Raw genomic sequence first — 27339 nt, 5'->3', positions numbered from 1 at the left:
TCCGGGCTCAGTGTATGTTCTGGTAGAAGCAGGCTCCAAGAAGCAGTTTCCGCGGGTTCTTTAGCCCTGGGCCAGAGCAATTCTGGGAGCCGGAATTCAGCCGCTCCGGGCTTTGTGTATGTTCTGATAGGAGCCGATCATATGGTTCTTATGTTTAAGTCTATTGATGTGGTGAATAATATTTATGATTTCCGTATATTGAACCATCCTTGCATCCCAGGGATGAATCCTACTTGATCATGGTGCACAATTTTTTTGATGTGTTTTTGTATCCAATTTGCCAGAATTTTATTGAGGATTTTTGCATCTAGGTTCATCAGAGATATTGGTCTGTAGTTTTCTTTCTTTGAGGTGTCTTTGTCTGGTTTCAGAATCAGGGTGATGTTGGCCTCATAGAATGAATTTGGAAGAGCTCCCTCTTTTTCTATTTCCTGAAATAACTTGAAAAGTATTGGTATTAATTCTTCTTTAAAGGTTTTGTAAAACTCCGCTGTATACCAATCCAGTCCGGGGCTTTTCTTGGTTGGTAGTCTTTTGATTGCTTCTTCTATTTCATCCATTGATATTGGTCTGTTCAAATTGTGTGTATCCTCCTTTCTCAGTCTGGGCAAATTATATGACTTAAGAAATTTATCGATGTCTTCACTATCTTCTATTTTATTGGAATATAGGTTTTCAAAATAATTTCTAATTTCTGTAGCATCTGTTGTGATATTGCCTTTTTCATCCCGTATGTTAGTAATTTGAGTTCTCTCTCTTCTTCTCTCCCTTAGCATGGCTAAGGGTCTGTCAATCTTGTTTATTTTTTCAAAGAACCAACTTTTAGTTTAATTTTTTCAATAGTTTCTTTTGTTTCAATTTCATTGATTTCTGCTCTGATTTTAATTAGTTCTTGCCTTCTGCTACATTTGCTCTTGTTTTGCTCTTCCTTTTCTAGGGCTTTGAGATGAAGTGTGAGCTCATTTATTTGTTGTTTTTTTCTTTTTTTGAGGAATGACCTCCAGGCGATGAATTTCCCTCTTAAAACTGCTTTCATTGTGTCCCATAGATTCCGATATGTTGTGTCTGTATTTTCATTTATCTCTAAGAATTTTTTGATTACCTCCTTTATGTCTTCTGTAACCCATTGATCATTCAGTAACATATTGTTCATTTTCCACGTGATATAGGATTTTCCCTTTCTTTTATCATTGATTTCCAGTTTCATTCCATTATGATCAGATAAAATGCATGGTATTATCTCTACCCCTTTATATTTACTGAGGGTTGCCCTATGGCATAATATATGGTCTATTTTTGAGAAGGATCCATGTGCTGCTGAGAAAAAAGTATATCCATTTGATGATGATTGATATATTCTATATATGTCAGTTAAGTCTAGGTTGTTGATTGTGGTATTGAGTTCTATAGTTTCTTTATTCAACTTTTGTTTGGAGGATCTGTCCAATGGTGAGAGAGGTGTGTTGAAGTCACCCATAATTATTGTGTGGCTCTCCCAAGCCCCGTTTCAATCCTGTGGCCACTGCCTATGAAGGCTCGGTTGGCATTTACCTCCGTAAGTTCAGAAGGGCCGACCAGTTGTTTCAGCAGGATCGTTTAGTGTCAAGTCACAGCAGTTTGTCTGCGAGAAGCAGGCGAACTGGAGCTTGAATTCCTATTTCTTTGATTTCATCTCTGATCTTTATTATTTTCCTTCTACTGGTTTTGGACTTAGTATGTTATCATGTTTCTAAGACCTTGAGATTTATCATTAGTTTAGATCTGATTTAAAAAACTGTAGGTACTCGTATCTATAAACTACTCTCTCCATAGGTTTGGATATGTTGTTTTTATCATTCCAAAGTTTTTTGTTCAATCTCCATGTGTTTTTGTGGTTTCTGTAGTTTTTCTTGCTATGGATTTTTAGTTTCATTCCATTATGATCTGATAAGATATAAGGAATTAATTTCTAAGACTGGCTTCATGGCCCAATGTAATCTATTTTGGAGAAAGATCCATGAGCAGCTAAAAATAAAGTGATTTTAGCTGTTGGATGAAATATTCAATAGGTCTCTATCAAATCCATTTGATATACTTCAACTGTGTCATATCATTGTAGATTTTTTATTTTTTGTTCTGAGTGACCCATTAGATTCGTGTGTTAAAATCACCCACTATTATTGTATTGGGGCTTTTCTGCCCTTATATGTCAAATTGGTTGTATTGAAGTTCAGGGAATAAATATTTACATTCATTGTATCTTCTTGATGGATGGTTCCCTTTACCAGTATGTAGTGACCTTCTTTCTTTGTTTTCTCTCATTTTGGCTTTAAATCTGCTTTGTTAGATATGAAAATAGCTGCTACTTCCTGTATTTAGGCTTCATTTGCATGGAATAGTATTTCCCATTCTTTCACACAACATGAAGTTGGGTCTTGTTTTTTAATGCATTCTTGTTCTTCTGATTAAAAAATTAAGACCGTTTTACATTTAGTCTTGTTATAGAGAGATGTTTAATTTGTTCCTAATTTTTATTTGCTTATCTACTCTTATGAGATTCCCCACACACACACCTTTTATCTTTATGTGTGTATAGGATTCCTTTAACTGTGTTCTACAGTGTTGACTTGTCATGATGGTCATGAATTCCTTTAGTTTCTGCTTAGCTTCAAAGGTTTATATTCCTTAATTCTGAGTGATAGTTTCATTGGATATAATAATCCAGGTTGGTAAGTTATTTTCATTTAAATTTTGAAACGTATCCTTCCACTTCCTCTTGGGCTTTAGGGTTTTCCTGGGAAGTCTGCCTTTATAAGTGACTGGATGCTTCTCTCTTACAGCTTTTAAAATTTTTCCTTTGTTCTGAATTTGTCATTTTAATTATTTTTAGAGATGTCACATCTTTTTGAAGTTCTAAAGGTCTCTAGTACCTGCATGTTCCCAAGATTAAGGAAATGTTCTTTTATTTCCCTCAATAAGTTTTCTGTGCCATTAGTCTGTATCTTTATTCCTTCCGAGTCTTAAATGTGATATTTCAATGTTGTTTCAAAGCTCTTATATAGCCTTCTCATAGTTGAGTTCCCTCCCCTTTAATAACCGAGTGCTCTAATTCATCTATCTTGCCTTTGAACCTTGGTATTCTTTCATCTTGATCTAATCTTTTTGTGAGCATCTCCAAAGAAATTTACAACTTAGTTTATTGAATTTTTCATTTCCAAGTTTTCTCTTCAATTCTTTGTCATAATCTCTATTTATTGAAGTCTTCCTCTCATTCCTTAGTTCTTCTGTTAATTCATTGAATATTTTGACAATCAACTTTTTGAATTTTTTTTTAACTGAATACTAGAGATTGAACTCAGTGGTGACATCCCCAGCCCTTATTTTTTTAATTTATTTTGCAATAGGGCCCAGATGGTTGACATTGGCTTTGAATTTCCAACCTCCTGCTTCATCCTCCTGAGCTGTTGGAATTATACTGTACCTGGCACTGTTTGAATTCTTTATCCGGTATTTCCTCTACTATCTATGGATTCAGTTATTTCAGAGTTATAAATTTTGAAGGTGTTTTATTATCTTTTTTTCTCATGCTTCCTGTGTGTCTATATTAAGATTTGAATATCTGTTGGGATATCTCTTGTACTGTATGAGAAAGTCTTTTTAGTGCGGTGCTTTTTCTTTACTATGTTCCCCATGTGTGTTCGTGGTGCTGTTTTCAATCCCTGGCACTACTTTGAAAGAATAACAACCACCAGTAGGCAGTGAAAATTTGAAAGCAAACTTATACTAACATAATAAACACTTATTAAAAATGTTCTCTCAACTATAGTTTAGTTAATAAGCAGAAGAAAAGTGAAGTAATACTAGATTGAAAAATTAAGCAATAAAGAAGATAAAACTGATACTAACTATAGAGGCAAGAGATGGAAAGAAAAAATGAAGATAAATGAGATGAGAAAGACAATAGAAGTGAGTACAAAAAAGTAAACCTAATCAATGGGCTAATTTTTAAAAATACCATGAAACTATGTGAAACAAATGATGAGGGGATTTGAAACAAACCAACATGGAAGACAATATCAAAACTAACATTGAAAATACTTAAATTTTCCAGTCATGGTGACTCATGCTCTATAATCCTAGCTGCTAGGGAGGCTGAGGTAGGAAGATCACAAGTTCAAGGCCAGTCCCAGCAATTTAGTAAGAACCTGTCTCAAAAATTAACTCACAGCACCCCTGGGTTCAATCCTCAATACCTAAAACAACCCACCAAACTTAAAATTCCTCCCTGCTGAGATTTTTAAGGTGCAGGACTTCAGGTACTTTCAGATTTGCAATTCACAGGTGTTGGGAGTATGGGAAATGGCCAGGCTCAGTTAGCACTGTACTGTGGTGGAGCTGTATATTTGCTTTTACCTGTGTGTAGATCAGCATCCTCATTACCAGAGCCTATCTTCACTGTCTTCACCCTGTCCAATTTTTGACTTGGGTACTGATTTGTTCTCTAATGGCACAAGGGGGCCATCCCTCCAGTGTCTGCAGGCCTGTGCTTAGATTTCTCTGCTATGGGTGGCTGCTTTGTATGCTCCCAAGTCACAGGTCGAGACTATTACCAGTCTTCACCCCACCCTTCTCTGATGCTCTTAGGGAGGCCCTGTAAGCTGTGCTGTGGGCTGGTGACTTAGTGGCAGGTTTAGGATTTATGAACTCGTTCTGACTCTGTTCTGATAATCAGAATCTGAATCTCTCCAAGTCTGTCAGTCCAGTATTGAACCCAGTTACCCATCTTACTCCATGGCTGTTCTCCAGCTGTTTGATTGTGGAGGAGCTAGAAACTGCAGCATGCTTCTACTCCACCATCTTGATTATTTAAAAAAAAAAAAAAAAAAAGCACGTATTGGGGTAAAGAGTTTTGTATGTGATGTTGGGGGTACAACTTCATATTTGTGGTTTTTCCCAAGTATTGTTTGTTCAAAAGATGATTTCACAAAGATACAAGACCACAAATGAGGAAAAGTTATTTGGACAGAGATAAATGGGGTGATTTCTGTGTTCTTAATTTTATTTTATTGGTCTCTGTCTATCTTTATACCAGTAACATACTGTTTTGATTAGAGATAAGAAAAATAAACTACAGTATTTTTTATAGTTTGGGGAAAATTTTCCTCATTGTCTGAGGAAGTTTGTTCTAGGAAACATACATGAACACCCCAGGATACTAGAATTTTCCTTTGCACAAGTCCTTATATAAAATGGTGTAGTATTTGCATATAACTACATCTCTAGATGATTTATGATGTTGAAGACAACATAAATGCTATGTGAATAGCTATTATGTTGCATTGATTGGGAATAATGACAAGAAAGTATGTTCAGTACATACAAGTAATTTTTTTTTTTCAGGCATGGTGGTACATGCCTTTAATCCAAGCAGCTTGGGAGGCTGAGGCAGGAGGATTGCAAGTTCAAAGCCAGCCTCAATAGCTTAGCAAGACACTGTCTCAAAAAAAAAAAAGCTGGGGATATTGCTCCCTAAGGTTCAATCTCTGGTACCAAACCACTTTTTTTTTTTTCATTTGCAGTTGGAGACCCAAATCTTTAAATGTAGAGCATCAAATGTACATACACTTTGCTGGCAAGGGAAATTTTTACCTGTCTTCAACTTTATTCATTCAACATATATTTAATTGTATCTTGTATCAGCTGCTGTTGCCGAGTTCCAATAAAACAATTGTTATTTCAAAGTTCTGGAGGCCAGGACTCTGAAATCCAGGGTGTGTGCACATGCACACACACATACACACTGAGAGGTCTAGAGTGATCTATTCCTTTCTTTCAGCTTCTCATATTGCTAGCAATCCCGGCATCCTTTTGTTTGTAGACACCTCCTTCCTATCTGACCTTTAGGTGTTTGTGTTCTCATCCAGTTTGGTTACTGTTGCTTGTTAGAATATTGAAGGATTCATAATTCCTGATATTTAAACTTTTTTCAATATTCGTTCAGCTATTTAAAGCTTCTTGTAATTCCATATGAATTTAACAATTGACTAATTCTTCAAAAAAAGTCATTAGAACTGTAAGGAGTTACTGAATCTGTTTTGTGTAATGATGACATTTTAGCAATATATTCCACTCCCTAACATGGGCTGTCTTTCTATGTATTTTGATCTTTTAGTTTCTTTCTCCCCGCCCTTTTTTTCCCCCAGTTTTCAGCACACATCTTTACCTGGCAGGCTAAATTTATTCCTCCATTTATTATTCCTTTGGAATCTTCTTTTAATCTCCTTGTCTGATCTTTCATTACTGGTGTTAAAAATAACAACTAATTTTTATGTGTAATTCACTTATCCTGGCACTTTGTTAGATTAATAGATTTGTCGTTTATTCCTCAGGATATTTGTATATATAAGACCATATTATCTGGGAATAGTGATAGCTTTCCTTCTTTGTTTCCATTTGGATGCCTTTTATCTATTTTTATTGTTGTACTGGGGATTGAACCCAGGGCCTTGTGCATGTGAAGTAAGCATTATTAACTGAGCTATATCTCCAGCCCTGGATGGTTTTTTTTTTTTAATTTTATATATGACAGCGAAATGCATTACAATTCTTATTATACATAGAGCACAATTTTTCATATCTCTGATTGTATACAAAGTATATTCACACCAATTTGAGTCTTCATACATGTACTTTGGATAATAATGTCCATCACATTCCTCCATCAATTTTAACTCCATACCCTCCTACCCCCGCATCCCTCTGCTCTATCTAGAGTTATGCAATTGCTTGACTGGAATTTCCAGTACAATGTTAAATAGCAGTGATGAAAGCAGGTGTTGCTCCTGATATTAGAGGGAAGGCTCTTAGACTTTCATCACTGAGTATGATATTAACTGGCTTTTTATAAATGTCCTTTATTATCTTGAGCAAGTCCCCTTCTATGCCTGGTTTAACTGGGATTATTTTTGTTTATCAGATACTTTTCAGCTTCCATTGAGATGACTGTTTTTCCCCTTCATTTTATTAATATATCAATTGATTTTCAGATTTTGAACCACCTGGCATTACTAGGATAGATTCCTGTGGTCATGGTTTCTAATCTTGTAAGTGTGCTCCTGGGTTTGCTTTGATAATTTTTCATTGAGGATTTTTGCATCTATATTCCTGAAGATACAAGTCTATTTTTTTCTTGAAATGTCTATTTGATTTTATTCTCAAGATGATGCTAGTTGCAGAATGCATTAAGGACTATTCGACTTTTTTCTTTTGGTGCTGGGGATTGAACCCATGGACTTTGCATGTGAGATAAGTACTCTACCAACTGAGCTATATCCCCAGCGCAACTTTTTTTTTTTTTTTAAATGAGTAGTAGAATTCAGCAGTGATGCCATCTGGTCCTAGGCTTCTCTAGTTAGGACACTTTTAAATTCTGATTCAGTCTCTTAGTTGTTTCAGGTTTATTCAGATTATGTATTTCTAGGAATTTGTCCATTCCATCAAGGTTGTAACATTCTCTTCATTGCTATTTCTCTTTGTTATGGCGTTGTTCTTTTGGTTTCTTTTACCATTTGTCTGGTTTCCTTAGCTCTTTGAACATATTAAGACAGTTGATTTAAGTCCTTATCTGTGCCAAGTACATGTCTTTCTCGGGGACAGTTTGTGTTTTTTATATTTTCTACGAAACAGGACATTTTGACTATTAAAAATTGCTAACTGAATGACCTATCTGCACTGTCCAATATAGTAACCACTAGCCCCAAGTGACTGTTGAGCATTTGAAATGTGGTTGATACAAATTGAGATGTCTTGAAGGCACTGGTATATTGGTAAGGCAGCTCTTTGGAGGAAAATTTTTAAAAATCTGATGTATGTCATTACTTATTTCTGTTGTATAAATATTCCTACTATGGCTGTTGTCAAATTAACAGTGTGATGGTACTAAACCCTTTTGAAAACAGTGGGAGTAGGTATGCACAATGAGCTCTCACAAGCCAGTTGGAGTGGGCTCTAGTGCATCACTTGCTCTAAGTGGAAAGCGTGTGTGCCAGGCTTTGGAAAATTAGCATAGGGGCAGAGAATATTGTAAAATATCTTAGTAGTGATATTTTTTCATTTTAACATGTAAATAATGTAGATTATTTTATATATTGATCTTAATGTATTAATAGTAATTATCTGTTTTTAACTTTTGAAAACTGGCATAGAAAACTTAAAATTACTGATAACATTATTGGAAAACACTGCTCTAAGTAGTTGGTCCTGTGACTGTCAAGTGTTAGAGCACATTGGTTCTGTGTCCACATTGTACTTCAATATTTGCTCCCAGTGTTTTGACTTATTACAACCAATACTTGTAAATGTTGACTTATGAGCGAATGAGGCATTTTTCAAGTTTGTTGATTGAAGTGATGTGTTATTTACAAATGTATTTCTAAATGTTTCTGAATCTTTACTATTTTTTAGAACTGCTAAAATAAAAATTAATGAAATTATTTTAGAATTTTGATTCAACATAACCATTATTTTTAAGCAAATCTAATTGGTGGTTTCAAAAAACAGCGATATTAGCTTTCCTCATATTCAAAATTTATCATCTTTTTACTTTTTTAGTGATTCCAAAGATTGAACCCAAGACCTTAAAAATGCTAGGCAAGTGCTCTACCATTGAACTATACCTATTTTTATATGGTTTTTTAAAAACATTTTGAGACAAGGTCTTGTAAATTTCCCAGGCTGGCCTTAAACTTGCAATCCTCCTGCCTCAGCTTCCTGAATAACTGGGATTATAGGAATGCACCACTGAGCCAGGCCCTTTATATTTTTGAGAGGTCAATTAACTTGTTATTCATATTCCAAAATTTTTCAGAAAGTTAGTGACCATATTAAATCTAAAACTGGTAAATGTCTTTTAATGAAGAAATCCTTCAAAAAAGACACTTTGAAAGACATAAAGGTAACTATGTCAAGAAGGTTTTATGGCAAAGATAAATCTCAGTGACTCTTTACTCAATGTAAATATAAATCTGAACTACCTAAAAATTCCTATGATTTCCTTAAGTAAGGAGTACTTATCAAATGGATAGTGATATTCAGTCTGTTCATTACTATACGAAGAGTAACTGCTTTTAATAGACACAATGCTGCTCTTATGTCCAGAAACACCTTTTGATTTATCGAAATGGTACTTTGATTACTGAGTACAGTGTTGTGGTCAAAAATGTGTACATTGTTCTTAGTAAACCTCAGAACTGCATTAAGGAAAAGATGGGAAGTTGAGCAGGAATTTGATATTAGTAGGCCAGATTGTATTTTGGTTTTATCACTAAACATCTAACTTGATTTTTGCATATATTATTCCTTTTTTTAAAAAACAGACTATAGCTAAATTATTTGATAATTATCTAATATTCTAGGCAGTTCAGAGAAATCACTTTGAAAGTCAAGTGATATGCCACTATTAGATAAAACTTAAACATTAAAATTGCTTTAAAATGGGAAATGTATTGTGTTAAAACAGCACTTTTGCATCTTTTCATTACATGAGAAATTGCTGATAGCAACAGAGGAATTTCATTCAATGATAGGACACACATAAAATCCAATCTGATTTTATAAAGCAAATATTTCAGATTCTTGTTCTGTTGAGCTTTAAGCCATTTCAGACTTGGTGGTATTTACTCTCAGTTTACAATATATATCTTGTTAACATGTCTATCTTTATCTTTTTGGCCATCAATTGGTACGTATTACTTATAGTGGGCGTCATTGTGGCATATTCTCTAGTCCTTGGAAAAATCTTTAAGTGGCAGATTCTAAGTTCTGCTTTTATTTCCAATAGCATAGCTAATGAGACATGTTACACTTCTTTTTAATAAGATCTTTGAAAATAATTATTACATCAGCGTAAATAGTTTTGCCATTTGTATAAAGACCATACATAGTTTGTGATTGTGAACTGGCTGACTCTTATATCAGCCCTCCCCCCCAAAAAAAATACAGAATGCCCAAATCACAGTAATAATTAGTAACTGAACTATGGAAAGGAGGTTTGGCAACACTTTTCTTCTTATCTCTTTGCATGTATTCTCATTTATCCTTCCCTAAAAGTTCTAATCCTTTAACCTAAAATGTTGATGTGCACTGAGAAATTTACTATTTGGAGTAGCAGTTTAAATTGCTCACAAGAATCCTTTTCTTGGTACCTATTTATAAAAAAAAAGTATTGAAAGTGTTAGTTGTAGAATCCGAGGGGAAAGATCTTCAATTGAGAAAGTAGGAGGGCATGCTTCACAGAAGGAGCAATGTTTGAGTTGGGCTTGAAAGAGTTTTTCCAGTGGCAGGAAGTGAGGCATATTAGGCAAAAGGAACAATATTCATTTGGTATCAACAAATAATTGGATGATGACATATTCCAGTTACTGCTCAAGGCAGTGGAAATATAAGGAGACTCCTGCTTTCCTGGAGCTGATATTCCACTAGAGGAGGCAGATAAATAAGTGTGACAAAAGAAAACTACACCAGGATAAGGGAAGAGACTTGCAGGAGGCAAGCCTGTTAAAGGGTGTATTTTGAGGAAGCTTAGTTCTGGGAGATGTATGAAAATTGGGTTCTGGGGACTAACACTGCCCTTATAAGCCCTGCCATAAAGAAATAGATAATTCTGGACTAAACCAAATCGAACAATATATTAGAGACTCTCCAAGAAGTCATCGCTAAAATTCCAAACACATTGTGGGGAAGGAGAGGATCCTAGAGAGGGAGTCCGAGACGTGAGGAGAAAGAGCTGCGAATAGTGTGTGCTCCATCCTCTACTTAGAGCCATCAATGCCAGGTAAAACTAGACTTGGCTTTTAGGAGAGTTACTCTGGTAATAGGTGCAAGCCATTTTGAGTGAGAAAAGAATAAATCAAGAAGCTTTGCAATAAAGAGACAAGGATGAGGAAAGGTAGAATCTACTCAATCAATAACTATGTTTACAGACAATAAAGAGTGAGTCAGAAAAATTCTTGACATATAATGTTGTAAGCGAATGAAAGTGCTTCTTCAAGAGAGGGAAACTTGGCCCTGATCTGACAGTAAGTGAAGGTCGCAGCAGAGCAACCAGGCTATGCCGATTTTGTGAGAAACTCCAGCAAAGTCATGTGTTTGAAAGTGTTTCAGTCTTGATGTCAGGACCACATTTTCTTTCACCTTTGAAATAAGGTTAGAAACGGAGTGGGAAAATACCAGTTTGATCTAATTTTGAAAGGGGGAGTTTTTCAGAAGCAAGGTTATTATTACTTCTACATAAAACAGAACAGGACCTTGAATTATCAATAGATTAGCCGCACGTCTAATTGGTGATCACAGCTTACCTAGCTGTGCGGCACACTTCTCACCAAAGGCAAGCATGGGCAGGTGGGCACATTCTGCTGCCAGGTAATCATCTGAGCCCCAGTGGCAGGCACTGAAGCAAAAGGCAGACATATTAGGAAGAAAGAAGCTCAAAGTTATAAAATGTTAGATATTTCTATTATTTCTGTTGTATCTATGGTATTTCCCAGCAGTGTTAATAAATATATCATGTATGTTCAGATAGTTATTTTTCTGAGTGACTGTTATGATCTATTTGTTCTTCATTGCTCAAATGAAACAATATCTTTGTTAGCCACCATAGAATTCTCTACAAGGGGGGGGGGGACAAAACAGCAGTAAATTGCCTGAGGATGAAACATAGATGAAGTATAATTAATGGTTTTACCAAACACTACAAATACAATGAGCTGTTTTGTGAAGATGAAAAACTACATGCCTTTATATTTAAAAATCTAAAATTTTTCAGGTGGACTTTAGTCAACTGATAGAAAGGTTAAGGAATATGAATTACTTTGATATTATTACTCCGTAGTTTTTCTTAGCCTTTTGGTTACTTGTGAAATATGTTGGAATAATAAATGAACTGTTATGACATTTGTATTTTAGTCTGGAAATATTGGTATTAATATCTAGTATTGCCATTTTAGATCTTCACAGAAATTTGTCTTTGTTTTCAAATGAGCTTTTATTTGATATGATTAATTATATGTTTCTAAAGCAGAATTAGGCACCCTGTAGCCCATCAATTTAGTTTCCTCTGACCTTTAGAGAACTATTCTTTGGAATTAATACTATATGCAGTAGGAAATCATGTTGAGCTTTGGTCCTTTCTGAATGGATATGAAAACTGGAGAGTCAGTGCCATCGCTCAGTGAAATACCTTTTATAAGCTGTGGGCTCCATTTATCTCTGTACTTCCACATTTTTCTCCCATCTCCTCTTGTATTTCTTTCTCTCAATGAGTTTCCACCTCTGTATTGCTTTTGTTTTCTTGATCAGTTCCATTTCTGACCTGTGCTCTGGGCCAGCCTCAGGAATCTGTTTTGAGTGTATCCCTCAAAGACTCATGAGCTGGAAGTTTAGACCTTCATATGGTAATGTTATAGGATCAACTTCAGAAGGGATTAACACAGTTCCCCTGAGTGGATTATTATCAAAAGAAGAAGCTGGTTCTCTTTAGCTTCCCATCTTGCCATGTGATCTCTTATGCATGTAGCTCTTTTGATCCCATGTTGTGACTAGAGGCCAAACAGATGAAACTGCCAAATCTTGGACTTTCAGCCTCCCAAACTATCAGCTAATAAAACATTTTCAACATATAAACATAAGTACCCAGTATTTTGTTATGGCAATAGAAAATTGCCTGATACAGGAGTATATATTGCTTTATAGAGGTCTAGGTGTTCAGAACTTATGCTAGGGCAACCAGCACTCTTAAAAATTACTGTTGTCTGGCTATACGATCTTTTTCACTTCTTTACCTTTTGGGGTATTTTAATTCTGACCCCAAATTTTTTTCCAAAAAAAACTGTCTCGGGCCATCTGTCCTTAGATTTTGGCATTTGCCAGATTTCTGTCTCTTTTTCAAACCTTAATTTTCTTTTCCTGCCTTGAACTCTTCCAACTCACCAGCGAGTGATATTGGTGCTATCCTCAAAATAGAGATACCTACAGAATATCTTATAGAGCTTACTGATGATGTTCATACTAGAAAAATCAACAATGAAATACAAAATATATTGTTTCACTCTATACAAAAGGTAGAACACCAGAATCACTTGGGCAGATTTTGAAGTCAGCAAAGCAGGCATATATCTAAGATGTTGCTAACACGAAGACTTGAGATATCACATGTTATACTCCTCTGTTGATCATATTGTTTAGTGACTAGTAGGTATTTTTGGTCTTTAAAATTTGTGTGATATGTAAATGCCACTACATAAGAAACAATTTTAAAACTAGTTCATTTTATTTAGTAAATCAAACAATTTCCTAAATAAAGGAGGGAAAGGAGAGTGTTATGTAATGCATTTTAAAACATTGGGGAACAAGTTCCTGTTGAGTATTTTCATGCAGAATATCTCCTTTGTATAAATAGTTCATAACCATTAGTAGGAAGTACTTCTGTCTTCAAATCTGATCACTTACCACTACTGCCGTTTCCACACTGGTCCAGGAATCCATTAGCTAGTCCCTGGATTCTTGTAATGAACTCCTGTTCTACGCCTGCCCTTTCCAGTCAGTTCCCAGCAGGCAGAAAAATTCTGTTAAAAATGTTGGCTGGGGATGTGGCTCCAGTGGTAGTGCGGCCCGGGCTCGATCTTCAGCACCACGTACAAAGATGTTGTGTCCTCCAAGAACTAAAAAATAAATATTAAAAAAATTCTCTCTCCCCCTCTCTTTAAAAAAAAAATGTTAAGAACATTGCAGTGTCTTCGTATTTTACTCAGGAAAAATGGTCCACAAGAATTCCTTTGTCTTTTCCTGTATCTCTATAATACAGATCATAATCTGAAATTATATTTTTTAGTTGGATTTTTGAGCAGTGACCCATATTGTTTTAATTTTAAAAGCATGCAAGTTTTTAATATTCCTTTTAAGGTTGGCAAGATCATTAAGTCACATGACTTTAATTTTTTTTGAAATTTACTGTCCTCATGAGATACAGACATCCCCTATGTTAAGAGGATAAATGTCTTCATCTCTGAAATGATATCTACCAATAATACCTACTTTCCTCAAAGCAGTCTTTCTCATTCGTTGGTTTTTTTCTCCACTGCCTCATTCCCTTAGGCCTAAATTTATCTGTCTTTGAACAATGTTCCTAGCCAATGGGGTGGAGGTTATTAAGTCTTTACACATTTACAGAGTCTTTCTTCACCTCATAACGCTATGACCTCATTGGTGAAGTTGTTTTAAGAATATAATTGGTCAGGCGAGGTGGTGCATGCCTATAATCCCAGTGACTTGTGAGGCTGAGACAGGAACATTAAGTTAGAGGCCAGCCTCAGCAAGTTAGCTAGACCCTGTCTCAATAAAAGAGCTCAATATGTAGCTCAATGGTAGAGGGCCCCTGGGTTCAATCCCAGTATAGGGGTATTTAAAAAAAGATTGAAATTCACTTGCAAATCCATACAAATTAAAAAGAAAAGTTCCCTTTTCTCACATTGTGGCTTATGTCAGTTTTCCTTACTTTTTACACATATGTATCACCTAAATATTTGATTCTTTTACATGTTTGGGAAATAGGCAATGAAGACATGTATTACATTATATGTATATATTTACTTTACAAGAGAGATACTTAAAAGCCATTAAAAATACATTACGCTGTCATGTATTTAAAAAATAAATGTATCACAATTATTACACATATAGAACACAATTTTTCATTTCTCTGGTTTTATATAAAGTATATTCACACCCATGTCTTCATACATGTACTTTTGATAATGATGCCCACACGTTCCACCATCTTTGCTAATCCCCCATCTAGAGTTTATCTATTCCTCCCATACTCCCCGTATTTCTAATTTATACAATGGAACAGAAATGTTTATATGGAGAAAAAATGTGGGATTTATTGCTTTTTACATAAAAAGGAACTTATCTACCACATGGTTGAGCTTTGGTTCTGTAAATTCTTTTTCATAGTGAAACTAAATTGATTCAATTCAACTTATTTTTCTTGAATTATTAGAGATGAAATTATGAGAATAAGTCAAATTGGTAGACAGGCTGGATCCTGGGCTGATTGGATGGTGTTTTACAAGCTTTTTAATAAAAGGTGACATGAAATTCAGAAATGTAATCTATAAGACAATCAGAGAAAATGGTCTTTTAAGCACATTCTTGTCAGTTTTGCATCATACCCCTTATTTTGCAAGCTGCCTCAGTACACAAAGGGTAACTTCAGTGAGTGCCGAGTGACTTAATGTGTCACACAGTGAGGTCTAAAATGTGAACAGCAAGGACTACAAACTCAGAGTGTACAAGAATTAGGCAAATAAGCCAAAAAAACTGGAGTTTTCTTGCATTTCTGTCAAAAGATGTAAAGCTATATTCAATAATAAGGGTAGCAGGAATTCGAGGCTTCATGTTTATTTCTTTTTGTGGCAGGAAGGTCAGCCTTTTGAAAGGGAGTAGAAATTAACATTTCTGCAGAATTATGTTTCCCTTCATTTGAGGTTATCTCTTAATTCCAGCATTTTACTGTGTTTGATAAATAGGCCAAATATACATTTTATGTCTTTGGGAGTCTGGGGGAGGCAACAAAACTTTCCAACTTTCAATTGGCATTGCAGTCTGCTGATAAGGATGGGAGTTGGCACCACTCTGAAGAGATTATGTGAAGTAGAATTGGACAGCAAATTGTATTTACAAAAGATAGGATGATGTTCCTAATAGGTGTTCAGAATAGACTATTCACTCACATTCTGCTGAGCTTTACTAGAAATAACTTCATTTCAAAAAGGACAAATCAGATTGAATGTAGAAGCATTCTCCTTCACAGATAGTCATCCAAAAGGTTTATATTAAATTTTCCTGATGGGCACACAGAGCAGTATTTTATGCTGTATCTGTATAAACAAGTAATGTGGAAAATAAAAATCTAAATAGTATACTTGATTGCTTCATGCACCAACCATTAGATTACTAGATTTATATCTATAAATTTTGGGAGAGATGTTGCCATATGATATTCTGACAATAACTGTCAGAGTCATAATACCAGGATCTATTTTCATCTTGTTCTCAAGGTAAAGTTATTAAAATTCACAGTTGGTAGGTCAGAAAGATCACTTACTATCACTTGTCATCTGTGGTTTAATGCTGACCCAAATAGCTACTATATAATGTCAAAATTATCACAGTTTCCAGACTGCAGAAGTACAACATGCTACATGATTTATTGCATTTCCTGTCTGGAGTGAAGATTACGAAAAGGCCAATACCTGTGAGCTACTGTGGTTTAGAAGAAACTTAACTTGTGATTTTTCTTTCTTTTTCCTCATTCATCTTAGATTTTGGATTTGGTAAAGGGGACACACTACCAGGTAGCCTGTCAGAAGTACTTTGAGATGACACATAACGTAAGTAAATTTTTTACTTTATAGCCTAATTCTTTGTCATTTTTTACTGTTTCATCTCACATGTTTTAGTTCCAGTGGAAACCCTTCTAACTATTTTTAGGAATTTATAAAATAGCATTAAGTAAATTACAAAACTTATTAAAGGGCCAGAAAGCTACGCTTGGATGCTGGAGAACCAGGAATATTGGAACTAGGAGAAGCCGCATCATGAGAAAATCTTACTTTATATAAAAGACAGCTGTTACCCACTATTCCATATCTAAGGATAAGGCCTAGAGTTTGGCAAACTTTTTATAATCTAGCTATAGAAAACGTTTAGGTTTTATGGTCCATGTCTTCTCTGTCACTACTCAGTTCTACCACTACAATGCAGAAACTGTCATAGAAAATACATAAATGAGACATGGTTGGAACCAACAGCAATTTATCTATAAAAATAGGTGGTGGGCCAGATAGTCCTCAGGCCTTAGCTTGCCACCCTGCTAGGTTAGATCTACAACCTTTGCCCACAAGAATCAAAGGCTTGTTCCATTCTTCGCTCAGAAAATGTTTGTGTCTGCCAAGTCACATTATGTAGCTTAGGGAGGTATATGAATATAGACCCCTAATTACAACAAAACCAGAGAAATGTTTGGTTTTTATTTTGCAAGCTGCCTCAGTACAAAAAGGGTAACTTCAGTGAGTGTTGAGTGACTTAATATGTCACACAGTGAGGTCTAAAATGTGAACAGCAAGGACTACAAACTCAGTGTACAAGAATCAGGCAAATAAGCCAAAAAACTGGAGCTGGCTGAGACTAGAATCAGGCAGTGTGGTATACTGAAGAACTTGTGCCCTGTTGGAAGTATATACATGGGCAAGCCAACAGAACACAGATGCATGTCAATTTCAGCCCATTGACTTTCCATACAACTACTGACCCTGAGCATGGATTCCTAACCTGGGACAGACATCCAATAATGGATTTTAGAGGTTCATCTGAATGGATATGTGCATTTCAGTGGACTCTATGGTATTTACCAGGTTTCATAGGGATCCATGTTCCATTCATTGAATTCATCATCAGCTACTGTGATGTGTTACAATTATGTTACTATCTTATATAAAATAGAAATATTTTGTGGCAACTTAATAGAATTGTAATATTTCTTTGTTAAGTGTTCAGAGGAAAGATATCTTCTACATTATTACCAATAATTAAACAATAATACCAGAAAACATCTATAGAACTCTTGTTGCATGCCAGGCACAGCACTAAGTTCTTTGAATACATTACTCCCTTCGATGTACACCACAGCTAGGTACTATTTATATCCCTATTTAGGAGTGAAACAGAGAATCTGAGCAATGTATTGAAGGTCATGCTGCTTATAGGGATTCAACCTGGGCTAGATCATCTAAGACTTGTGAGCCTAATCATGGCTATGCTGTTTCATGATATCCGGTACTAGATTTGTAATGACTACTGAGGTGATAACAATTTATCTTCTAGAATTGTGGAATAGCCAACATGAAGAGACTTGAGGTTATTTGAGCCAAGGTTTATGTACCCACCCCCCCAAAAAAAGGACCTAATGATTCTAAGTGACTTCCCCAACCTACACGTGGAAGGTCTGGAGCTAGAACCTGGTCTGTTGTATGTAGCTCCAGTCCTCTTGCTTCTATACCTAACTTTACAAAATATTATTCTTACTGAAAATTTTTACAAAATTTAAAAGTTAACATATAAAAGCAAAAACTTATCTTTAGTCTCATCAGAACAGTAATCTTACCAGATAAGCTATTTTCAGCACCAGTTTTGTATGACTCAAAGACTGCATTCCCTAATCTGACTGCTGCAGTTGAAAGTTTTAATTTCATACATGTTCTGAATCATTTAGGGACCCTTTTAATTTAGAACTTTCACAAATTGAGGTCTACTATCCAACCTTTTTAAGCAATAAAATATGTAGAGTTAAACATTGAGTTTGTGAAAGACTAAAAAAGAGTGATTTTTATTTTTAGTTCTGAAATATACTTTTGTAGTATCTCTCCTATTGATTATGCTCACAAAAGTGTTGCTACTATTGCCAATTTTTAGAACTTGCCTTAGACAAATGAAGATATTGAAAAGACATGTATCTAAATTCTGTCACATACAGCAATAGTCTAACTTAAACTGCATATAAATCAATGAAATAAAAAGGCTGTTTGTATTCACTAGATATCTCATTATAGATTTTTAGATGTGACCATCTCCCTTCATTTATTATTTTTTCCAATTTAATTTAAAAATAGAATCTGTTTTTATTGTCAGGTTTCTGCCATACTTTCCCTCCCAATAAAACCTTAGGTTTATTTTCCTGAGGCCTCTGTGATCAAATTGACTTAAATGAAAGGTTTGAAAATGAACCAGTTAATTGATACCATTTGCAGCAGCACTATGATAGTTCCATATGGCTTTTTTGGTAATACCAACTGCCTCAGCTTATAAGCTGTCATTGCAAAACCTCTTGATTAAAGCCCAAATATCCCATAGGTAAAACAATATTGCTTTCATTCCTTCAAAATCTACATTTACTGTGGCAGAAATATGAGACCTATGTTTGTGTGAAGGTCATGTATGCAGCATGTGTTGATTCCAAGCAAATGCTTGGGAGATATTCATTTAGAACATGTCAAAAGCTAGCCTGCTCAAAACCTATTTTCCTCAGTATTTTTAGGGAGTAATGTTTAAAATTTTATACTGTAGTGCATGCTTTATGTATAAATTAGTCTGAATATTAATATTCAAACAGTTTCTTTATAAATAGACTTCTTTAGCCATTGAGTAATTCTGGAGACTTATCTTTCTATATAGCTGAGCATATTTTTCCTCATAATATAAATCTCTACAGAAATATTGTTAAAACCTATCACATTTTCCTGCAATCTTAAACGAGACATGTGAAATATACTTAAGCCTTTTAATAATAACTCAGGATCATCATTTTAGATACCAATTAGAATTCTGGGCTAAAAGCCACCATCATCTCTCACTTGGAACCCTGGAACAGCTTCCTAAGTCATTTCTCAGAATCTGCAGATGCCCCATTCCAATTCTTACTCCTCCACCCAACTATTGGAATGATATCATTTAAGTACCCTGCTTTAAAAGTCTTTTAATGGCCCCCAAAATTAATAATGTATCCTATGAAGTACCTCCTCCAATTCTAACCAAACTGATCTTATTTTAGATCCTTTTCAGTACTTTGGATCTTCCAAGTTAGTATGTGTTATAGTTGGGTCTTGAATGTCCCCCATCAGCCCATGTCTTGAAGTCTGTCCTTAGCCCGTGGTGCTGTAGTAGAAGGAAATAAGGTCATTGTGGGTATGCCCTTGGAGGGAATATTGGAACCCTGGCTCCTTCCCAGCTGCCTTGAGGTAAGCAGCTTTGCTTAATTATGTGTCCCCACCATTTTGTACTGCATTGCCAAAGGCTTAAAAGCAATAGAATCGACTGATTATGAACTGAAACTATGAGCTGAGATAAAACTCTTATTAGTTGTTCAAAACATTACATGGTTCTTGACATATGATATTTCATATATTTGATTCAGCTCAAGTATTTTGACAGAGTAACTCAAAACTATCACAGAATTTCCCTTTCCCAGTATCTTACAAAAAGTATAATCAGAAATCATTGGCCATAAAGAAAAACATCACCAATACCAACCGGGCAAGGAACAGAGGATTCACAGAAAACAATCATAAAAATACTCAATACATGTTTCCAAATCTAGAATGAAGCAAATGGCATGTTCCTTTCTTTTCTTATGAGAAGGCAAATAGCTGCTGGCTCTTGAGCAGAAATAAATGAAATAAGGGACTAGGATGAGCCTACTTTCTATTTTAAGTAATATCTATTTTCTGTATTCCCCTCCCCCTTAAAGTTTATTTTCCTGAGCAAGATAAAAGGAAGCCAAATGGTAAACATATGCACTTCCTTCAGATATAAAAGTAAAAGAAAAAACCCTAGAAGAAAATAATTCTGTAAAATAGGAAATGAATTTCCTCATTTTATCAAGCAACTTAATAGACCATAACAAGCTTAACAAAACCAATAAAGAATGGCAAATGCATTCCTGAAACAAACCATCAAACAGAACTGTGGTATCACCCTCATTCCAAGGCCCTAAGCACTGTTTTAAATGGTTAATAAACAGTTAACACACACATTTCTAAAAAATAAGAACATTCCTAAAATGTTTTAAAACTAAGCCATTTAAATGTTCTTTATTTGCTAATCTTTTGGTATAAGGGCAAGGCCTTTTGTGTATTGTTTTATGATTGAAATTTAATTTCATTTTTCTTTCATATTCATAATGCACTATCAACAATTTCCAGTTTGGGTTTTCTTAAATTGAAAAGCAACTAAATGATATACAAAGCAAGGTTTTCTTTTTTATCCTGAGAATTCTGCTTTAAGTGTCTTGCCTCTCGACTATGTTTAATTTAAATTTCATAGAACAAACAGCTCTTTTTGCATTCATTATTCCCTTGGTTTTCCCCATCCCATTTCTGTTACGTAGCACTGTTATTATCATTGCCATCTCGATTTCATAGGTTAGGAGGCTTATAAAGATCATCACATTTTATTTTGTCCACACTACAGTCTAATAATTGTATTTAATCTGGGGAGTCAGTCATGTTAGGTTTATTGAAAAACTGAATAACTTGAAACAAGATGTAGACAACCCCCACTGTTATGTTACATCAGGAATCAGATCCCCCCCCTCCCGTAATAAAATATCATCAGTTTGACTTTGCCTAAAACCTCTTAACAGATTTCAGACCAATGTAAATGATCTAGCCAAAAGACCTAAATTTTAATTTGGGCAAATCCAATTATGGTTCTATGACTAAGTAAACCATGTAATCTCTTTAGGCACCAGTTTCTTAGTCTACATATGAAGAGGGTTCAATTTAAAGGATCTCAAGGGCCCTTCTAATTTCCTCTATTTGTAAAACATAAATCCTTCTAATTGAAATGTGTTAGGCAGTAAACTTTTCATGAAGCACTTTGCAGATGCAACATTTATATTGATCTTAGTTATGAATGAATTGGGGTGAAATTAATATAAAGAAGTTCACAAATGACTCCGTTAATAAAAAGTATAAATGTATCACATTTTGAAATCAAGCATCCAATTTTAAAAAAAAGTAAAGATTTTTTTCTTAGTGATTTGGGCAATAACTTGAAGTCAGTGTGTACACAGTGTAATAACTAAAATTATTGGCCCAACATTAACGACTAAAGAGAATCTCCTTATTGCCAACAAGACCTTGTTTCTGCTTAATTCACCCATCAGGAAGGTTCATTCTGAACTGTAACAGCAGCTCCTTTTCCCTCCTGCTAATTCCTTTCTGCCTTAAAGATTATTGCATAGCTCTAATCACACCACTTAAGGATTTTTACTAACTCCCTGTTGCCTAGTGAATTAGACTATTTACCCTGGTTTTCAAGATTCTCTTAGGTCTGGTCTCTGCCAGTGTCTCCAACCTCATTTCCCATTATGCCCTTCATGTGCCTTTCATACCAGGCCATGTGAACTACTTCTTTCCTAGGACATTACCTCTCCACCTCATGTTGACCTGCTGCTCCTATTGCCTTTTCATTCACGGCAAATTTTCACCTTCTCCATCTTTCTAGACCCAACTCCTTCTCCACTGTAGAGTATAACAGGCTTTTTTTTCTGACCTTTTTAGTGTATGACTTACTGGGCTGGAAATTTCTTTAAAGTTAGTCTGAGTCAAATGTATATACTGGCTAGTTCTGGGCTCAACTATATATTTTTAAGATATCTATTATGTGCAAATCACTTCAGTACAAAGAGTTAGACACAAAAGGATTGGTAAATAAGGCAGATGAGCGAAAGAGTACAGTTTCTAAGTTTTAAGAAATATCAAATGAAAATACCATCTTTAAATAAATAATGCATGGGGTTGTGGTTCAGTGGTGGAGTGCTTGCCTAGCATGGGTTCGATTCTCAGCACTGCATATAAAGAAATAAAATAAAGGTCCATTGACAACTAAAAAATATTAAATAATGCAAGCATAGATGGTATTTTGTCATCAACTCCACGTTCTGAAGATGAGAACTCAGGGATATGCGTTAGAATGGGTGTTGCATGGGATCAACTCAGTCATGCCCAGGGATTGAATGAAGAAAGTGACTTGAAGGTTCACACTTATTTTTGTTAGCTTATTCATATGTTGAACAAGATGTTGAGTTTGAGCCATACAAGATGTTGAGTAAGAGTTGGATAGGGAATCAGATAGAAAGTAGAGCTAGGTGCAGAAGTTTGTCTTGGACATATAAATTGGGAACCATTAATGTTGAGGGAGTGACTGAATCTCCCTCTGAATGAAATGGGTTAAGTAATTGTTATAAGAACAGCTGGGATCTATGTTGTAGGTATTAAGTAAGTTTTGAGTAAGGCCTAAGACAGTTTTTGAAGCCCCTTTACAATTTTGCTATAGATTGATGTGATATAAATATGCTTCCTTGTTTAGGTGGATGATTGTGGCTTTTCTTTGAGTCATCCTAATCAATTTTTTCTGGAGAGTCAACGGATCCTAAATGGTGGTAAAGATATCAAGAAGGAATCCACCCAACCAGAACCTCAAGCCAAACCAAGTGTCCAGAAACTCAAGGATACGTCATCTGCTCTGGCCTCTTTAAATTCCTCTCTGGAAATGGACATGGAGGGACTAGAAGATTATTTTAGTACATGATTCTTTGGCAGTTAAGTAACCCTTTTCCCCCCACCAACTATTATTCTCATTTTTAAGATTTTGTCCATTTCTTCCACTTTTTTTTTTTAAACTTCTCCCTCCATTCCACCTCAATTCTTGTACATATGTCTGCACACTTATTAGCAAAGCAGGCAAAAACATAAAGCAAAAATACAGAGGTCTGACACAGGAGAAAATGAAAAGATTCTGTTGAAGTCTGGCCCTTGAATATTGTGATTTAAGTCCTATTTTAGGAGATGAAAATAGCCTTCTGGACTGTTGAAGTCCCTCAAGAAACTATGCAGCTAAAACTTTATTTTAATTACTCTCAATTTGTAATTTTGACTCAATATTTTTCTGGACCATTTGTGCTAATAAACATCAAAATGTATGTAATTGGGAGTCTTGTTTTATGACCTCGGTATTCAAGGTAGTGTTTGGAATATTCAACACCACTGCCAATCACCAGTGAAGATTTTTTAAAAAGTTTTGAGTTGAGCAAGGAGAACTTTGACTCCTTTGAATGATAGCAAACTATTGAAATCACTTGTGACTTGAGAATTAAGAGAAACAGAATTTGTATAGCCAGATGTATTTATCAAGGAATAGGATTATTGTATAGATAATAATATTCTTTATCTGCTGTCATTTTCCATCTATTTTGGGGTAGGATAAAAAATAGATTTCTAAAGCAAGAAGGTTTTAAGTCTAAAATGTTTTTTTCCTACCCTCCAGTTTATTATTTTGTGGTTGCTATAAATGACTAAGTAGATTAATTAACTTCAGTAATGAATATTCTGATAATAGTAATCCCTACCTTTCAGTGCCAGAGAAATTTAGCAAACACTGTGGATATACTGGCTCGGCTCTGCTCTGTTCACCCCTGGCAAGGTGGTAAGATGGACTAGATTTTCCCTGATAATTCATGCATTGTGGATGCCCTTATCTAATTGATTTCCTCCCTGGGTTTTCTACTTACTCATCCAGAGGATTTGGGGCTCTAAGGAAACCCAGCTTGAAATGTAACTTTTCTTATTACCTTAGATTATGTTTTCCCTGAAAAATATTAAGTCCGTTTCAGTCCTCTCTTTAGAAGAGAGAGGTTATTTATCCTTAAGTCAGATGCTAACTAAATTGAAAAGAAGACATTGTATTTAAAAAACTGGACTATTAGAAACACCTCATTTTTTTAATCTTGTGATACACTATATCAATATGAAAAGGATTTAAACTAAAAGTGTCAGCTGATCTGGTTTTTATTTTAGGCTTCTCAGTCAGACTTCTGGAAATAGTATCTCATTTAATTATAGGTCACTATCTGAACTATTACTTGTCTTTGTGAATTATTATTACCTACTTCAGAAAATAACATTATTTCATTATAAATTACTTTCATAAATCTCTCCCTTCTGAAACCATCTGCTTTGTCTTTCATCATTTATAGTTCAACAGGAATTTGATAACGACCTACCATGAACTACAAAACCACAAGTCTTTTAATATTATGAACAAAAGCTGTTTTCACCAGAGTTAGGTTAGCTTTAGTAGGCTGAGCATAGAAACTTAGGTCTCTGTTGTATTGAAAGGGAAATATTAGAAGCAGCTTCACCACTGTAGTTAAATGAGAAATCTTATGACAGGGTGTTTCTTCTCTGGCAGCACTTTGCAAGGCCATTGTTTTCTACTGCCTCATGTTCTCCTTTTAGCTGGTGGGAGCATGTGCTTCATAAAAGGACAGAGCCATTAACAGCATGGTAGATGTGTCTTAGAACATTTATTTTATGCTGGCAGCTCCAAGAATTTGTCATCCTGCTTGAATGTTTTATATGCGTCTAGTCCAACTTCAGAATGACACTTGTTTGAACTTGTAAATACAACTAATATTTAATTTCTTAGTAATAAGGTTTGATCTCCTGTCATGTAGATTGTTTTATACAGAAGAATATATAAACATTTTGTGAAGTCTACCGATTAGAGGATAGGGGTTAGAGGCTTATGTAAGAAGATAGAAATTAATGCCTTTCTGGTGCTTTTGGAGTTGGCAAAAGCAATTTATTTTTCATGCTTCACAGGGTCTTGACAATTTTGATTTTGTTTTCTTTGAAAGCAAACCTGTTTGAATCGAATGATATAGGGAGAACCCAAAAAGAGAAAAAGCCAGCAGCCTCTTCAATGAAAAAAATGAGTCTTCCAGATCTTTTAACTTCTAGTCTTTTATTACCTCATCAATGAAAAGAGGCTGTATGATTATTACAGAGGAAAGAAACTAGGTTGCCAATTTGTAGCTGGTTGAAGCGGTACATTGTTAGTGTCTCCACTATCTCATTTGTGTGTTCTCCATATTTTTCACTATGCCCATATAATACAAGACTCTGAATAAATTGCTGTGTGCATACAAGGACACTAGGAAGAGTGTAAGTAAACTTTTTAAGACTATTTATAACATTATAATCATGAAAGTGAATAGTCAGATTTTGAATGAGCTGGTAATGGAATAAAGCATATGGGAAGATCTTTAATTCATATAGAATTGTAATAAGCTGTGGGATTTCTTCTCTCTCAAAGCAGTCAGGTTGTTTTGCTTGTTACTCTCTGCTCTTACTGATACTCGGGGTCTTTGCAAAGAAGAAAAGAAAACTTCTGGGATTTAAGCTTGAAAGGAGAAACTCTAAAGTTCTGGTTCGGTTAGAGTCTACTGTTTGCAAATTTAATCAAGGTCTTCCACAGGCATCAGCTTGACATTAAATTTAAGTGCCCATTAAAGTGGGAATTTGACAGCAGTTCTGAATGTGAAGCTCAATCTGAGGACATCTTTACAGCTGGAAGGGAAAAAAAGTTGAGAAGCCTCAAACCACTGTGGTAATTAGATCCATTTGTTAACTTCTTCTTTAATATGGGCAAAAGAAGGGGAAGGAAAGGTCGACAGGCTGGAGCCGGGCAGGCAGTCCAGTCATTCCTACAGAAATGGGCAGGCGCAGGGTCTTGTGCTACAGAATAGTAAATACCCCTCTGGTAAGGTGGAGAAGTACTTCAGGAACAACATTTACCTTCTTTTCAACACAGAACCACAGCATGTGGCAGTTGTGTTTGGAACAGGTGTGCAGTTTGTTTGTAATGCCCTTTGAAAGATGTATAGCATCATTTGGGACCTCCAGTGATACACTGTTGGCATGAAAAGTTAATATCTTACAAGGATATCTAGCTTACACTTATTTACCCAGAGCATCTGGCCGCCTTGAGTTTCTTTATGGCAAGTATTCATCCTAGGTTTTAAGGCTTCTCTCCATAACTGGCATTGTAGGCAGTTAGCTCGGTGACAATATGGAAATCATGTCACCTGTAGGAAATTATCTTCCTACTTCATCTGATCTTCCTGCCAAAAGTGATACTATTTCCTATTATTGGATTTGCTTTCTATCCTATAAGCTCTTTTTGTCCATTGCTTCATGACATTTTATTTTCTCCAAGAGTTATCACTGCAGAACCTTATCAAAGGCTAAAGAATATGTCTCTCTCTAAAGCTCCTTTATTTCCCCTGAGCCTTCAAGTGCAGTACTGTTTTCCAACACTGATGACAAAGTAGTGAAACGACATTGCTAATAAATGCATGATGGATTTTTCAATTCAACCTTGCATTTCTAGGTATTCATTTACCATAATAGAACTTTAAGGCTCTTTAAGGTTAGGTTGTGTTTATTTTCTTTATGCTTTCAGTGCAAAACACACTCAACAAATATTGCCTTTAAGACTCTCCATAAGGAGGAAAAGAACCATCTCAGGCAAAATTTCCTGACCCACCCCCCCCAACACACACACAATTTTTTTTTTAATTGCTTATACTCTGATAACAGGATACCAAGATTATTTCTTTTTTAAAAGGATGGTAATACAAGTTTCTCTTAAATTGTTTTTTTCAATGAATTAAATCATGATTTAATAGTTCTCTACCATCCTTAACTCCTGTCCAGTCTGCTTCTTACTCCACTAGTCTTTCCAAATGCTGTCATCCACTCCCATGGTACTTCTTCCCATTTATGTACAAATAATTCCCAAATCTTGACTCCACCTGAAATATCTCCTCTGAATATGGACCCATCCAGCTACCTGTTGGACCTCTTCCTTAGGATATCCGACACATATCTCACACTCAGTGTG

General features: G+C 35.3%; 1 protein-coding gene across 1 annotated transcript in view; it reads left to right on the top strand.

Annotated features, from left to right (window-relative positions):
- Prim2 (DNA primase subunit 2) overlaps positions 1–23677 on the top strand; it is a 256410-nt gene extending 232733 nt beyond the window's left edge. Inside the window, exons 13-14 of the mRNA XM_026398949.2 lie at positions 16359–16427; positions 22963–23677. Of these exons, the coding sequence (XP_026254734.1) occupies positions 16359–16427; positions 22963–23184 (291 nt within the window). The 3' untranslated portion in view covers positions 23185–23677. The remainder of the gene's footprint in view (positions 1–16358; positions 16428–22962) is intronic.
- Positions 23678–27339: the final 3662 nt, after the last annotated feature.

Source organism: Urocitellus parryii, chromosome 8 (assembly GCF_045843805.1).
Source record: "Urocitellus parryii isolate mUroPar1 chromosome 8, mUroPar1.hap1, whole genome shotgun sequence".
Classification (NCBI taxonomy): Eukaryota; Metazoa; Chordata; class Mammalia; order Rodentia; family Sciuridae; genus Urocitellus; species Urocitellus parryii.
Note: the sequence above shows the minus strand (reverse complement) of the source record. Positions and strands in the feature narration are given on the sequence as shown.